The 17,585-nt window shown below is 37.5% G+C and overlaps 1 protein-coding gene across 1 annotated transcript in view; it reads left to right on the top strand.

Annotated features, from left to right (window-relative positions):
• The window catches only part of LOC114352785 (suppressor of lurcher protein 1), a 92,364-nt gene that overhangs the window by 32,860 nt on the left and 41,919 nt on the right, over nt 1-17,585 (top strand). Inside the window, exons 3-4 of the mRNA XM_028304510.1 lie at nt 468-540; nt 10,028-10,208. Coding sequence (XP_028160311.1) covers nt 468-540; nt 10,028-10,208 — 254 coding nt within the window. The remainder of the gene's footprint in view (nt 1-467; nt 541-10,027; nt 10,209-17,585) is intronic.

Genomic DNA, 17,585 nt, shown 5'->3' with positions numbered 1-17,585 from the left:
AACTCACATACAAAATAATGTTTGACCACGTTTAATGTTTACAAAATTAAATTAATGATTTAATTTTAATGTTTAATTTACGTATTTGTTACAAAAAGATTCCCGACTTAATTTTGACGATTATGATAATGATGAACCTTACTGATCAACTCTATTTCATTTATTTCAATGGCAATATAGACTTGGTCAGTTTTTTGGCCACAATTTGTAATAGAAAACGAATACTTTTTAGCCTCAAATATGTATTTTAAACTGAACACTATACTTAAATGCTACTAAGACTGAAGAACAGAAAAATAATATAAATACCTATCCTAACCGGGGCAAAACTCGTGAACCAAGCGTACGTAGTCTAGGTCAAAACTCGTACTTTAAAATGTTAACCGTAAAAAAGTCCAACCGTATATAATTTTAAATCACATAAATCCACCTTCATTACCCCGCATTTAACGGTACATTTTTTGCAGACGTCAACAACGCTCATCCTGCTGCTCCACTTATCTCTGCACACGGTTGATGAAGGGCACGCCGTGAATCCGAGTGAGTATTAACTGTTTTATCTCAGTGACGTCAGTAAAAAGACCCTTAGGGTCTGTGCCCACTGCTGACGTCAGCAAAATGTAATATGAACTTTGAACATAGGCACTATTCATTACATACTAAAACCTAGTTACAGTGGCTCGCTGTAACTAGGTTTTAGTATTCACGCAGACCACCGATTTTTGTCGGCAGATAGTCTGGCAATTAATCAGTATGGGCATGTATGGAAGTGCGCACATTAAACCGATTTGATATCGGCCGATTTTTCATACTAATTAGAATCGGGCCCAACTATCGGCCAACTAAAAGTTGGTGGTCTGCGCCTAGGCTAAGTAGTGACTAGGTAAATGAACGCACATCAAACACGTTCTGGCATCTAAAATGGGTGATATTTAATGTTTCGCGCAATGAATGGCCATGAATTCCGGGTTCAATTGGTTAAAAGTCTGTTCCCAGTCATCTGCAGGTTACTGGCAATGCCGTTTTCACCATCAATCCCTAATTTTTAAGTAACCCCTTTTAAAACAAATTTCCTGTTATGTGATACCATGGGATCTCTTAAAAATTAGGGATTGATGGCGAAATTGGGCATTTGTTGTTCAAATTCCTACTCAAATATTTTGACAACTCACTCTGAGAAATTTTGGTTCATACCTAGGTTCCATTAATACAAAATTTTCATTTCTTTCTTGAAAAACTTGACAATCGGCGAAGCGGAAAATTTCCATTCGCTCTCAACTTCTCATTGGAACTAAATTCATAATGGCTTGCATTGTGCTGTAAATCGCCGTCGAAGTTGTAAATGTGAACACACCCTTATCAAATCTGACAAGTTTAGTCTGACATTAATTTTGGCTTGAAAAACGGCCCAAGTTTCAACTAGCGACTTTTTCAATTTGATCACTTTGAATGAAACGAGTTTCGTTATGGCATTTACTAACATGTGAACGAATTAATGTGAAATCTTTCGTTTAGATATAAATATTTAATACAATATTTTTTGCACTTGTTTGTGTTTGTTTATTTATTTCTTGCTCTGTGGTTTTGTCAGTGTATATTATTTTGGTCTGTATTTTTTCGCGCTTTTTGTAAATTGAAATTTTATTTTCATCTCTATTCATTTGGCAAAATTCTTATAAAACATTTTGTTTAGAATATTTATGAATAAAAGTTATTTCAGTGTCTAAAACTGAAAGAAATAAAATAATGTTAATGTTATTTATTTTGTTCTTGCTAATACATTACACATTTTGAAACGTTTCTTCGGAGTTCATGATTGTTTCATGTTACAAAAATAATGACTTAGGGTTGCCATTTCACTGTCGTAATATAGACGTTTCGCTCCAGATTCCTTAATTTAACTTTTGTGGTTTATTAATTCGTGATACTCGTGTATTTGATATATAAAAAACAATGAATCCATGAATATAAAACGTTATCTTCTTATGTAATTTGATTTAGTAAAGACTCTTGAGTATATAGTGTTTTTCATTTATTTTTTAATTTTAACATAGGTTGTCAAAACAATCTATTTGACTATTCAAACTTTTATAAACTTAGGATACTTATTTATGCTTCAAAGCACAATGTTCTATAAAGTTGGTGTAATTTGACACTAAAATTTTCAAGTTACCTAATTGGAGATAAAACTTCAAACTCAGTATTTCAGGATTTATTCAAATAACAAAAAGTGATTGAGATCCGAATTTTCAATATAAATTTACGTATAAATAACTTACCTATCTTTCACTCGCAGGGTTGCTTTAATAAAATTTATTTGAACCGGGGACGGTTACTTTCCATTTCGTCGAAAAATGGCGTCTAGAGATTAGGTGGATGCAGGAGCTTAGGTATTATCTGGATCTCCAGACGGGTGGAATGACCTAATGAATGAATATGTTACGGTCAAAGTGATAAATGTGAAAATTATGAATAATCGCCGGTTATTATGAATAATTACCGCATGATTTGGCAAATGTGATTAATATGAGGTCATTTATGTGTTTATAAAACTAAATAGGCGGCTTAGGGGTGGCCCAAGGACCACCCCCGCCGCACCTTAACCTATTTTTCACTTTAAATCAAAACATTATGTTATAGGCATCATGGAAAAGTAATATTATGCAAGAAACATTCCATACTCATTATGCCAAATTATATTAATGATATCAAAACGTTCAAAAGTTTGGCTGTACACAAGCACGTACACAAGATGTTGTTCTCTTTTATGAAATTTGTTAGTACTAAGGTTGAATTATTACATAATCACTGTTAAATGTGATTAATTTATCACTTTTACCGCGACTGTCGGTAATTATTCATAATAACCGGTTATTGTTAATAATTTTCAATTTATCACATTAACCGTAACAAATACATTACAAGATAAATTCTCTTTTCACGGAGATAAGCTACGCCTCCCTCGGAGTATGTGTTGATTACTTTAACAATCTTATTTATTCTGTATAATTCACACGTTTTAAAGAATGTTTTAGAAGATCTAGCAAGTAAGATAAGGTGCCCTGCCTGTGCCTGTGATTAGGTGTTTTCTTTCACGAATGTCGCTGATCCAGAAAAGAAAAATCGTATAACTTATCGTCACACTTAATTTTATTACGGCCTCGTCGGCACGCGCACCGACGATCGCCAAACGGCTAGAGTACCTTCTGTACTCGCCACTCTGCCCGGTGAAGCTGGAAAAGCTCCTCAAGCTACCAGCGCGCGTCCCTTCAAAAAAAGAAAATATTATGCACGTAGGTACATAGATTTTTTAGCATTAACAAATCGAATTGCCAAAGGTGGGAATCGAACCCACCCTTCGTTTGCTAGCAAAGTAATTAATTTTGTCAAGTTATTAAAATTTTAATATTTTCTCCTAAAGTCATTGTCACCATACTCGTAATTTTAATTTAGTTGCAGTATTTTTCTAGTCTTGGGGCTTCCCCAAAGATCGCTAAAAAGCACGGTCTCCTCCCGTTTTTTAAGGTCGTTAGTTCAAGCGAAATACGTCAGCGAATATGTTGTATGTTCATCAACAACATGTACAGCACAAAAGTAACGTACATCTACGGTGAACCCAGCTGTTAACATGCTCTCTTTGAAGTTTGGAGCAAAATTGTTGCGCACAGATGGTTCGCAAAAACTTCTGATATAAGTAAATGTACTGTAACTTTACGCTTGTAACTGTGTGCTTTAGCGACACCTTATTGGTTATACAATTCACAATTACATGGACTTGAACCTGCAACTCCGCTATACTCCGCTTAACTCAGTCAGTGCCTGAGGTAAGTATGGGCGCGGCATGGAAGGGGTGGCATTTGCATATTATGACATGACAGAGCATACCAATCGAAGCACATTTAATTTTGAAGTCTCGTTGACGTTGACGTCAGCAAAAACACCTTCATACATGACAGATCATATCAATCGAAGCACATTTAAAGTCTCTTTGACGTTGACGTCAACAAAAACACCTTCATACATGGCAGATCATATCAATCGAAGCACATTTGAAGTCTCGTTGACGTTGACGTCAGCAAAAACACCTTCATACATGACAGATCATATCAATCGAAGCACATTTAAAGTCTCTTTGACGTTGACGTCAACAAAAACACCTTCATACATGACAGATCATTTCAATCGAAGCACATTTAAAGTCTCTTTGACATTGACGTCAACAAAAACACCTTCATACATGACAGATCATTTCAATCGAAGCATTTTTAAAGTCTCTTTGACGTTGACGTCAACAAAAACACCTTGCCGCTCCCATACGTGAGGCATTAACTGAGTTATGCGCTATACTATACTGTCCTACCATTTGGTCTAAGTCTGCATATTCTAAATATACATATGTATAACTCAAAGGTGACTGACTGATTGACTGACTGACCTAGTGATCTATCAACGCACAGCCCAAACCACGGGACGGATCGGGCTGAAATTTGGCATGCAGGTAGATGTTATGACGTAGGCATCCGCTAAGAAAGGATTTTACGAAACTCCACCCGTAAGGAGGTAAAACGGGATCTATGCGTACGAAGTCGCGGGTGGCCGCTCGCGCTAGTTTGAGAATAAACTAGGTTAGTATTCATGTAAATGGCATCTAATTTAAGATCTTCGTTTCTATGTACAAAAATTACCATTAACGTCTCAAAATTGTAGCCAAAGGTTTTAGCTTGTATTTAGCCGACTTTCAATTTGACCAGACAAATATCCTCGCTTTTTCATCTGACCGGGATATTAGGTAGTTGTCGTGGCTTACTTGAATATTCATTTGGACGAGACAGCCTCGTAATGTCCGACACTTCTTCTTGGAACGGTTCATTTGCTACTTCGTTTTCATTTCGGTGTCTGGGTGAATCCCCGGGATAGATGGGGTTGCTAAAGTATAGTCACTTTGTGGGTTAGACTTGTGATTTGTTTTTTATTCAGTATTATGGTAATAAGTGCTAGAATAAATACGTTACAAGTACCTGCCCTAATGCCCTAGGGAAGGCGCTGGACGCAGGCCGCTACCAATCGATCAACATGGAAATCATTGGGGCAGGCCTATGCTAAAATAATGATGATGATGATGAAGTACCTGCCCTAATGTTGCGATGATGGAATTTAGTATTAGTACAAGTTTCGTATAACATTTCAATCTTCATAAATTTTATACATTCATAGTTAGTGAGGAATTTAATCAAATGTGCCTCGGACTTCAGGTAACCTAGAAATGTGCACTGGCCTTCGACGAATGGGAATATTATGAAATTCTGCCCAGGCAAAACCATATTTGTCAGTTATTCTAAAGAATTTCTTGGTTAGTTAGTTGTTATTTTGCACCTATCATATTCTACTTTACATTTATGTATACAGTGTGTCCGGGCATGTAGAGATCAAACTTTAAGGGCGTAATCTATGGACAATTTTATCGATGAAAATACTTCAAATTTGGGGCTTGACCCATTTCTCGAAAAATTACATCGATTTATGTTTTTAATTTTTAGTTTACACCTATTCTTTAAAAAACAAGTGAAAGCGTGGGTAGCTTAACATTAATAGGCAAATATTTTATATCATGCGATAGCCAATAAAATTATCTATTAGTAGAAGAAGAAAGCAGACACAAGTTTCATACATTTTATGGGAGTAAGAATGGATTTAATTAGAAAAATACATTACTTTTTTCACTTCTTTTTCAGTTATTTTCCAACACAAGAAAAACCAGGTGGTTAAGGTATGTTTTATTTGCATTGTATTATTAGTATTTGAGCTATTCTACAAAACAAATGTAAATTTATTAGTCTACGTCTATTAGTTTCGACGTAATTATTGAACAAAGATACCCCTTCCCAGCGGTTTCCATAGCGCACGCGACATGCGAAAATGCATTGCCTGAAAGAATCACACAACCTATTCCGATTACTATGGAAACAGCTGGGAAGGGGTATCTTTGTTCAACAATTACGTCGGAACTAAAAGACGTAGACTAATAAATTTACATTCGTTTTGTAGAATAGCTCAAATACTAAAAATAAAATGCAAATAAAACATACCTTAACGACCTGGTTTTTCTTGTGTTGGAAAATAACTTCTTTCTTGCTTTCTTCTTCTACTAATAGATAATTTTATTGGCTATAGCATGATATAAAATATTTGCCTATTAATGTTAAGCTACCCACGTTTTCACTTGTTTTTTAAAGAAGAGGTGTAAACTAAAAATTAAAAACTTAAATCGATGTAATTTTTCGAGAAATGGGTCAGGCCCCAAATTTGAAGTATTTTCATCGATAAAATTGTCCATAGATTACGCCCTTAAAGTTTGATCACTACATGCCCGGACACACTGTATAGTATATCTCAGATGGTCTCAAGTCTAACTTATTAACACGTTTACATCTAGGGATCGTATTGATAACTCAATAATCATCAAGACAAGGTCTTTGCACATAACAGTATAATTGAATACACGTCCAGACTAATTTAAGTTCTTGCCAAAATGTGCTAACGCATTAGTTAGAATTTACATTACTTATTAGTGAAAATGTTTGCGTGCGCTGCAGCATAAAACCCCACAAAATCCATTAAGTAAATATCAATAGAAAGTTCTCGAGTGGCGACCACGGGCTGGAAGACGTAGCGTGGGCAGGCCTCCTACTAGGTGGACCGACGATCTGGTAAAGGTCGCGGGAAGAGCCTGGATGCGGGCAGCGCAGGACCGTTCATTGTGGAAAACCTTGGGGGAGGCCTTTGTCCAACAGTGGACGTCATTTGACTGAAACGAACGAACAAAATATCAATAGCCAACAATGAAGAATGCCATTGAAAGGTATATCATATCATATTGTGCATCTTCAGCGTCTGTATGCTTTTACGACTTCACAGCGTGAACGGTTTCACACAAGTTCAACGCTATTATACATACGGCAAACAGTAACCTGAAATAAAGTTCTGGGGCCAAAATTATAGAATATTTCTGCAAATCCTGTCATATTAAATTTGTACTTACTCACCTGTGTCATGACGAAAATTTTGCCACAGGCTAGGCACACCTTGATATGTAAAGGTCAATATTGACTCCTACCTGCTGGAGTAAATAAACAACAGAAACTATAAATCAGTATATTGCCCTAAGACTACGCCGTAACTCAGCAGATACACGCCAATTACCCTCTTGCATCTTGTACAAACTTGGTCCTGTCCTGGTTCCTAGCACTGCCACTGAATTTATTAGGCATTGGCTAGATAGAGGTGAATATTTGACAATAGACTGGCCGCTCTTTTGAATGTAAAACTTTTTTTTATCCACAACGAGGAAGCTCTTGGTCTGTATCACACCTGATACCTTCTTTAATTCAGAAATGCGATTTGGTAAATCAGTTAAAAGTTTACAGTTGTAAGCTCATAGCAGACTTATCAACTCGGAAAGGGATCAACACCGTATCACCTTTCACGAGCTGTCATTGCTTTTCTCGCGCTGTCAATCGCGAGGCGAGGCGTTTACGTTTCAGTTCGGATAAGTGTGCGTTGCAGTATGGAGTTTCATACAAAGAATACTGACCGCCTCGAAATGATATGGTTACGATCCCTTTTCGGATTGATATGTGCAACATCCTTTTTAGACGCCTTTTTGAAAAATTTTGAACGAGGGCGTCTACTTTTTCATTATTATGATATTTTTTCTCTCTTTTATTTTCTTCTGTTTCTATATTTTTCAATTTTACATTACATCGATTACACGCCTGCCCATGTCACTACAATATAAAACCTGCTGAGTCCTGTACCTTATTAAGACCACTACCATTTGACCCGTCAATTCTCGACATTTCCCATTCATTGCGAGCCGTGAAAGGGTTAAATTGGGGGGTCAATGTAGATTGCTTTGTCAACATTGAGGTCCAACGAAGAGATAGAAGGAATGTACTTGTTCCTACAATGGTAGTCCTAGAACTATTCATTCTATTGAAGAGTACTGTGAATAGAGAGTGCGTATCACGTTTGATTGCTCACGCCCGTATTCACAAACGATGCTTGCTTAAGTGAAGCAGCAAATCCAACGCACAGCGTTGAATAAAGCTCTGTGATTGATTCATGTGTCACCCTGTGATACCTTATAGTATTGTTGTGAATACGGGCGTTAGTCTGCTTATAATGGATTTACATTTAAGTGTACTCGCTAGCGACTGAGTAAAAAAATGACAATAAATGTATTATAGATTGTACAGCGCCTCTAGCGGCTACTTTAAACCTTACGTAAACGTTAAACGTTTTATCTTTGTTGAACGACAAAGTAAAAACAACGTGTATTTACGATCAAGTTCAAAGTTAGTTGCTAACGGCTAACGAAACACAACTTGATAACTAACTTAACTAACTAGTCTTGGAACCCACAACGTATTTTGTAAGAGGAAGGTATTTTGAGTACCTATAAGTCCTATGCACATAATCGTTGGCTAACTTTTATAATGCCAAAATAATGATGTTAGCTTTTATTTTCGCGACTTCGTACGCGTACCCCTTATGGGTGGAGTTTCGTAAAACCCGTTCTTAGTGAGCACCTACGTTCTAAAAGGAATCCCCATGCAAAATTTGAGACTCCTAGCACTTGTAGTTTCTGAGATTTAGTGATGAGTGAGTCGTTTAATGAGTGACCTTTAGTTTTTATACATTATACAGGGTGGAATTTTGTAATGCCACCTGGAGGGAAAGTACTCTTAATATTGTAGATAGAAAAACATTCTCAAAGAAAATATTCCTTTATTTTTAAAAAGAAATAGAACTGCTTTCAAAGATTTCCAAAAATTTGCTTGCCACACCCGGGAATCGAACCAACTAAAATCTATTAAAAATTACAACCTGTACTTTTATTACATCGATCGTTAGGGTTAAGTATAAGGATGAAATCTCTCTAACAAACTTGATAAATAAAATGAAAGGAAAACCATGAAACCTTAAATTATTTTAATTAATGTAAAGAAAATTGTATGGTAATGGTATGGTAGTGAATTTTCAAGAAAAAAAATCGAAAGTTTTTGAATGCAGTTCTCTTTCTTTTCAAAAATAAAGGAATGTTTTCTTTTAGTAAAATTTCCTATCTACAGTATTAAGAGTACTTTCCCTCCAAGTGGCATTACAAAATTCCACCCTGTATACTTAGATTTTTCCATAATTTAAAAGTAGCTCACTACCACTGCCGCAGCACTAGGAGAGTTTAATAATATTAGTTATGTACCAATTTCCTACCAATGTATCACAACACAACGTTCTTGACATTCCCGTAATACCGCCTATCCTGCATACATGTCCCGGTATCCCATATAAATTCAAATTGATAATATTATCCCAACTAGAATAATTTAATCCACAACGCGAGCCTGAATCACATATGTAAGCCGTTTGGTTTAGGCGGATTATAGTAAATTAGTTTTAAATCGTGTTTGCGAACTGTGAATTTTGAAATGATTTTATTGAAGTAGTTAAGTTTTTTTGGGTTAATAGATCTAGATAGATCAGTCTGATGATGCAAAAGTTTTAGGACTCTACATAAGAAGCCTGCCGTAGCCCAGTGATTTGTTTTATGACTTTTGACAGCATGTCAAAGTCGAAGACTTCAGCGAGTTTGGTGTGAAGACTGCTTAATTTATTTAATTTTTAGCGATAAGAGTCGCATCTCAAACTAATATGGAAATTATATTTAACTTGAAAAAATAACACACCTCAAAATTTCGACGGGTTCATCCAGTGTCTAAGTACATAGCTCAGTTGGAAGAGCAGTCGCAAGCGGAAGGTCGTGGGTTCAATTCCTGGCTTAGGCAGTTTGTTTTCTCAAGATATTTATAATTTTCAAAAAAAGACTGCATTAGTTTCTCTGGGTAAAAGTCCTTTTGTCACTGCAAGTACTAAAGTTTTCAGTGTCGATATTTTGTCGTTTACAAAATGATTGTCTTTTTTTATCATCACAGAAGTACCTTTATAAATAGTAACTTCTCTTGCACAGGTTGTTCCTGCCTCCGCTTCACCTCTACCTACGGCAAAGAGCGCGGCACATTCAGCAGTCCCGACTACCCGCGCCCGTACCCGCCGCGGATTGACTGTCTGCTGTACACCTTCTTAGCGGCGCCTCACGAGATCGTCGAGATAGTGTTCACTGACTTCGACATCTACAAGGAGCATCTTGAGTGAGTCTAATGATCATCACCATCATAACTGTAGCAACCAAAATTCCTTTACTAGCTAATAATATAATACTGTAACGCATCGACTGTCTACTCTAGACCTTCTTAGTAGTGCCGCAAGATATCATCGAGATAGGTGTTCACTGTCTATACCTTATTCTTAGTAGTGCCGCACGAGATTGAAGAGATCTTTACCGACTTCGACATCTTCAAGGCGCATCTTGAGTGAGTCTGTGGGCGATGCTCAACCACAATAAGGAAGCTAGATGTTAGTGATTCCTTCCGAGCGGGTGTTATGCTCGGGGACCAAGGTCCAATTTACACCATCTTGGTTTGTCTATTATTTGGCAAGATATAAAACTCCGTCACCGCGATGCAGGTTTGTATGAGCGGCGGAGTGTGCCATAGTGTAGTAGTGACAGCGCCATCTGTTGGTACACAGTTTGTAGTGGCGTATCGTCGGTGTCGCCACAAGTCTATGATCTTAACCATCTTAACTGCAGCATTTAAACTTCCTTTACTAGCTAATATGATAGATAACTTATGTTACTTACTGTCACGCATCGACTGTCTTCTCTACACCTTCTTAGCAGCGCCTCACGAGATCGTCGAGATAGTGTTCACTGACTTCGACATCTACAAGGAGCATCTTGAGTGAGTCTATGATCTTAACCATCTAAGGACTCTCGCCCACGGCGACTTTTTGTAGCGATTCGACTAACGCGCGTCAGTAGCGATGCTGTCGTTCGTTCACGAAACGCGCGACAGCATCACTGCAAAAAGTCGCCGTGGGCGAAGGGCCTAATGTAGCTGTTAAAACCACTTTCGTATTTGCCTAAAGTTTAGGTGTTGGCTATAATGAATATGGAATAGGTACCACATGCTAAAGATGTCGTTTCCTCACCATGTTACTGACTAGTTTCGCATTCCCGAAAATTCTGGATCGCAGGATTTAAACTTAAAAAATATGTTTTAAGAATCCGCTTCCATAATTTCCTAGACAAAAATGAACTTTAGGTAAATATGCATTCGAATATCCGATCACTGGTGATATCTTATGTTACTTACTACTATCATATAGCCTAGGTATAGGTATTTTTATTACCTACGTTTACGGTGCGAGAGAGTAGGTAAGTTAACTTTTGCGACATCATTCTGAATCCATCAAAGATATTGGTGAGAAAGTTTTACGCATATCATTTTATCATCAAAAACTGTATATTGTGAAAACCCTATAAACCCATTTGTAGATGAAGATGTATGTAAAAGTAGGTGGGTACAAGGAGACCTTGAATTATTGTAAGTTATGTAAATATTTTATCGTATATCGATGTTGTCTGAAAATTCTTGGTGATGGCAAACCGATCAATTTCAGTAGAACGTTGAAACTGGCAACGAATGAAAAACAAAACCAGTGTCGATAGATCCGTTACCCGTTAAAAACGATTCTGCAAAATGGAGTCCGCTTTGTGAACGGGCTCTAAGAAAGTCATAGGATACTTTCCGTCAGCAGAATTTAATTTAAAAGGCATAGAGCAACTCCACAGAAAGAAACTCCTGAACTCAGAAAAATACATGGCATATCTGTACTAATATTATAACGCTGAAGAGTTTAGTTGAACGAGCTAATCTTAGGCACTACTAATCCGATTTGAAAAAATAATTTTGTTTGGATAGCCCATTATAGGGAAAAGTTTTAGGCTTTAACTGATGTTCTAGCATGATTGCTACAACCAATAGCAGCAATGAAAAATGTTGCAAGAACGGAAAAAAATATACAAACTATATTCACGCGTTTGAATTCGTGGGCACAGCTAGTAATATAAAACTTAAGAACAAAATATTACATAGTAATTTCATATAATGTACGTCAAACGACTCACGAGTCAAGTGTCATCCACGATGCCACTGTGTGTTGCAGTTACAAAAACTTGTATTGTATTTTCCCTATAATTTGCCGATTCCATCCAATATATTCCGACAGGGCATGTTGACACGGTCTCCCAACCCAACACTGCATCGCGCAGTTAATTTACAGGGCACAAACATTGCGTTGTACTAAATCAGCTCGTGGCGGAATCACTCACTACTCTGGAACTCTAGCTAAGCACGGTCATTGTCTATTTAGTCTCATGAATAAACCATGCCGAATTAGGGTAGTACTTGGAGTGAATCGAGGTATTTCTGGCTCGTTCGCTGGATAAGCGGGGGTCATCGTAGGCCGTCTAATGGCGGACTTTTCCTTTGTTGGGGATATCAGAATCGGGGGAATGGTCTAGTTATAAATAGTTATCATTTTGGGAAGACCCAATGTTTGGTGGAAGTTGCCTAGTCACAAAGAAATGTCTGGATAATGTGGTAAACGACATTATCGGAAAATACTAGCAGTCTGATACATTGAATGTTCTCATTGGAGCCAAAATTACGTACCGTGTTCATGCTGCAAACCATTGGAAGGAAAATAACACCGTAAAAATAGACGTATTTTTCAAATAATTTAACATACATGGCAGAAGCGCGGCAGCACTTGCCCAATACACTACATACGATACATATTATCGATACATAACCATTATGAATTCAAGGGCAGCTCATTTCTTATGAATTCTATTCTAGTAAATATTATATCGCAACAGTAAAATGTTCCTTTCTACGCTCAAATAACGTATAAAATATCAAATGAACAACTGCTCTGACCTTTGACTCGGTAAAATCCCGCCAAACACTCAGTCCCCATTTACATTTTCGACACATTTGTCGTAATAAAGTAGACCATGTAAATGTTTAAAGACAGCCATTGTGGAGGCAATAACGTTCATTTTGCCGTAAGTATCCCTGACTATGCGACTCCCGGTCTACATCCATTTTATTAAATTGTTAGGTCTGGTTTACATGATCTTGCGAACACCCTCTCTTTAATGCCTGACGCTGAGAATTGTGGGCCGTTATAAGATTTACATAATATAATAATTTATTTTCTTACCTTATTCAGATCTTTTCTTTATAGTCGTGATACGAATACGAGACTGATATTCTCACATTATTTATTCGCATTTCTATGTTTTATGTAGTGATGATGAATTACGTTAACATGTAGGATATAGTTCCAAAATACTGGACTGTCCTGTCGATGACATTGACAGTGGGGCGCCACCGTCAATACCGGATCGCTGGTTCAGATTTTGCCATGTTGGAAACCATATAGTTGAACGATGGTAGCGCCCCCCTGTCATTGAGTTTGGCGGGACAGTTCAGCGTGGGTCATCTATATTAAAGGAGTTAAAGTTGTTCAACTTTTTTTCAAACTGGCCAGTTATTATTCTTTTTCAGTCCAAACCAATCTGCTACTCGTTATTTAACCAAGAATATGCAACAAATAGCAACTATTTCTAAACAACTTGTCTTCGCACACTAGTGAATACCATTTTTGTTCTAGCGCCATCCAATCTGGTAATTGAAATGTTTTTTACAATTCGTTGCTCTTCTGCTAATCGGTGTGAACTAATCTTTCAAGTGCTATGCCGTTTTTACAGCTGTTATAAGAGCTGTATAAAATGCCTCGCTTCTCTAATGAATTCTTACAAGAAATACAGGGTTTCAAACTATACAATACTTCGTTGCTTCTGTTACTTTGATTTTGTTCAATGTTGCTTGATCTCACAGTAAAAAAAATCTTTTTTCGTGTGGCAACAATGTCACAGTCATAATAATATGTCAGACTTTATTAGACACCATATATCTGACTGGTTCTGTAAGACCGACGGCTTAACGTGTCTTCCGATGCATGGAACTTCTTTTTAGTACCTACAATAGATTAACTAAACAAAAGAGGAAACATTTTACAGGCCACCAGATCTTGGAAGCGTTTTTGTATTGATAACATTCATTATGGCATCGGTCGATCCGTGGCTGCCACTTGAAGGACAACGTAGTGTAGGCGAGTATCACACTCGGTGGACTAACGAACTGGTAAAGGTTGCTGGGGGCATTTTTCAAAACTTGACGGAATCCGGCTGAAAGGATTGGTCGATAGCAATGCATATTAAAACCTAACATTTAAGAACCTTGAAAGTTTCCAGCGAATGACCACATGTCATTAAACTAGTTGTAAAAGTAGTTCGAAAACAAAATATTCAACTGTGTGCAATAAGTGTTAGTTCGAATGGCCCTTCAATATTTATCGAACGAAAGTTTTAATGTGTTCCATGTTTGGCTCGTGCATGTATTCTGGCCATTAATTTTAACGACCTGGCCGAATATTGGTTTGTTGTCCTTTAGAAGTCGAAAGTATCATTTTATTTAGAACTTTGGCTAACTTTTTGATAGGGGTTTTAATATTTGGTCTGATATTGCGTGCCTAGAACTTTTTGCTGGAACCGGCTGAGACAGTGCCCTTATTTTTAAGGGTTCCGTATTTTTCACTAAAGTCTGTATGTCTTTCACAATAGACACCTGATAGAAATAAAATAATGTCGTTGGAAATTGCAACAATATTAATTTTGGGTTCAAGACCCATTATTTTAAACCTTTACTGCGATAAAAGGTAACTATAATTTAATAATTTCTAGCGATTACGAGGGCTCATCGAGTTTAACACAGATGGCATCTATGGTGGTTGTGATTATGCTATTTTGGTACAAACATATTATACTGATATAATATGGACTAAAATATAAACTTTTATTCCCGGCACCAGGTGAAACATAAAACAATTTTTGATATGAATAGTGCAATCAATACGACGCCTAAATATTAAAAGGTTCCCGGAGCTTGTTCAAATTTTATTCGTGAAACATGACGCAAAAACACTTGTATAAAAGCTTAACAAGGTAAACACGGTGTGATAAATCGTATATTTATTAGTATTGACGACGACGCGTTTTAATTGAGAGATTTATATTTATGAACGGTCTTGTTTCAATAGTCCCTAGAGAATTCCAAATTGAGTAAGTTTTTCAACACCAAAAACTCCCTGAGTGACAGATAGGTACAGCGCTGACTTTAAAATAAAAAAATAAAAATAAAAACAATTTGAATATTATAATTGTATTAATAATACTGCTGGCTGCCGTATCAATTTCCTATTTTGTTTGTTGGCTCTAATTTGTACAATCCTCCTTTCAATACGATAAGTAAACTACCGTCATGGACAGAGTCTTGTTTCCAATTTACATTCTGTAAAACTGCAAAGAGCTTTCAAAGTATCGAGTGTACCCGTTGTTCTTCAAAGTGTTACATCGCATCAGCTATTCACTTTGCAACTGTTCATATTGTTTTTAAAAGATGTTGAGCCATTTTCTTGCAGCAAGATATGCAGATGATAGTTTACTTACGTTTCTCTTATCCCATCTTACAGAAAAAATACCAAGTATAGCATTTGGATTTCCTGCTACTTAGTAGGTACTTTTACTGACTAATGTGCTGTGACAACAGTTGTTACATATTTTTTAACTCATAATTACAATAAAAGGTAAAAGACATTGTGTAGACGAGCTGGATAGTATGGGCGAACCGATGTCCTGGTGAAAGTCACGGAAAGTCCTAAATGCGGGCAGCGCAGAACCGTTGGTTGCGAAAAGTCTTGTCCTGCAGTGGACATCATTCGTCTGAAAGAAGAAAGAGATGACAGTTGTTGTGTGATAAAGAAAAAAATACAACGTTGGCATCTCTTACCGTACTGTTACTGTGCCCCTAAAGAACTTTATACATGCCGTCAGCCCAGCTTGGACCGACACCAAAAATCTTTTAAAACAACTCGAACTTTCTATGGCTTTTGACAACACGTCAAAAGTCGACCACTCATGTCGGCGGGTTAGTAGATCGACGAGTTTGGCGCCTAGACTGCATTAGCGACACATCAACGAGAATCAGAGGTAGCCCATCCGAACTTACAAACTATCTTCTGTTTGTTCGTCGTTTGTCTCTGTCCGCGCGCATCTATTGTTGGCTGTAAATATACGCGTTCACGTGGAACAGAATTACAAAGGAAATAAGTACAGTAGCATCAGTGCAAAAGGCGAAGTACACTAAGACCCCGTTTCCACCAAAGCGGAGAAAAGAAGAGGTGTTTTCGAAAAACCAATCATATTTCGACACTACCTCTCCACTCAGCTTCGTTTCAGTTTGTTTATTTAAACACCTAATGCTATGGAAAGGACAGCAGGGAAGCTCTGGACGCAGGCCGCTACCAATCGATTAACATGGAAAGCATTGGGGGAGGCCTATGTTCAGCAGTAGACGTCCTATGGCTGAAATGATTATGATGATGATGATTTAAACACCTCCTCTCCTGTCCACTTTGGTACAAACCAGAAATTACATATTCTGTATCGTAGCTACCTACATAATATCTATCAAATACGTACGATTGTGTGGAGGTGGGAGGTGCTGAGGTACCTACCTACTGTTAACTGTCCAAAACAATGGACAGCGCTACTGGTAGGTATAGCACGTTAAAGTTTGTTGTAAGCTCAACATTTGTGACCCTATTCGCTGGGTGCGAAGTACTAGGTGGGGGTAACATAATCGATCGCAGCGCTCATGGTGGTCAAAAGTAGAAATAATGTAAGCTCTGTCAGATGTATCTGTCAATGGCAAAGCGATTCTACATAATACATTTTAATATCATTAATTAATCGCATGTAAAGGGTCCTACCAGGCCTGGCTCACTCCGCGCGGTACATCCGATAATTACCTACAGCGAAGCGCCCCGCCGGCGGGTATTATATCAGTCGAGTGTCACGCGCGCGCCCATCAGGACGCTGGCGTGCGTTGTAGTAACTAATTCTATGATCGAAGTATTATTTAAAAATGGACATAAAGAGAAAGAAATATTATTGTGCGGCGTTCGGGTGTTTAAATTCGAAAAGAAATCTACCGGATTTTCTCCGGATTATCTTTTTTTTCGCTTCCCAAAGATGCTGAAAGGTATGTTGACCATGTAGGTAATCAATAATTCTTATTATAGTATAGGAACCTAACCTACCATGACTACTGCTCAGAATGCGTTCGTTCGTTTCAGCCAAAATAAATGACGTCCACTACTGGGCAAAGGCCTCTCCCAAGGTTTTCCATAATGAATGCGTACTTACCTACATACGTACCTCATAACAAATAAGTAGATTAATTATTTTTTTACTAGACACTACTAGACAGCAACCCTAACAGCGTAAGAAGAGTTCAGAGGCACGCGATAGAAAGAGACAAAACTTGTAGGTGAATAAAATTGTAGGTACGTAGTGCTGTGCGAGCTGAATTCCACTGTATCGCGTCGTAGCAAGACTCGCATTTATTTAAATCGTCTTGCGGAGTAATCCTTCTGTACCTGTACTATTACTTATTCTGTGGTCCTACTGGGAACTTAAATAAAAGAGTGGATTG

The sequence above is a fragment of the Ostrinia furnacalis genome, unplaced genomic scaffold (assembly GCF_004193835.3).
Source record: "Ostrinia furnacalis isolate ACB-3 unplaced genomic scaffold, ASM419383v2 OfSCF1452, whole genome shotgun sequence".
NCBI lineage: Eukaryota > Metazoa > Arthropoda > Insecta > Lepidoptera > Crambidae > Ostrinia > Ostrinia furnacalis.
Note: the sequence above shows the minus strand (reverse complement) of the source record. Positions and strands in the feature narration are given on the sequence as shown.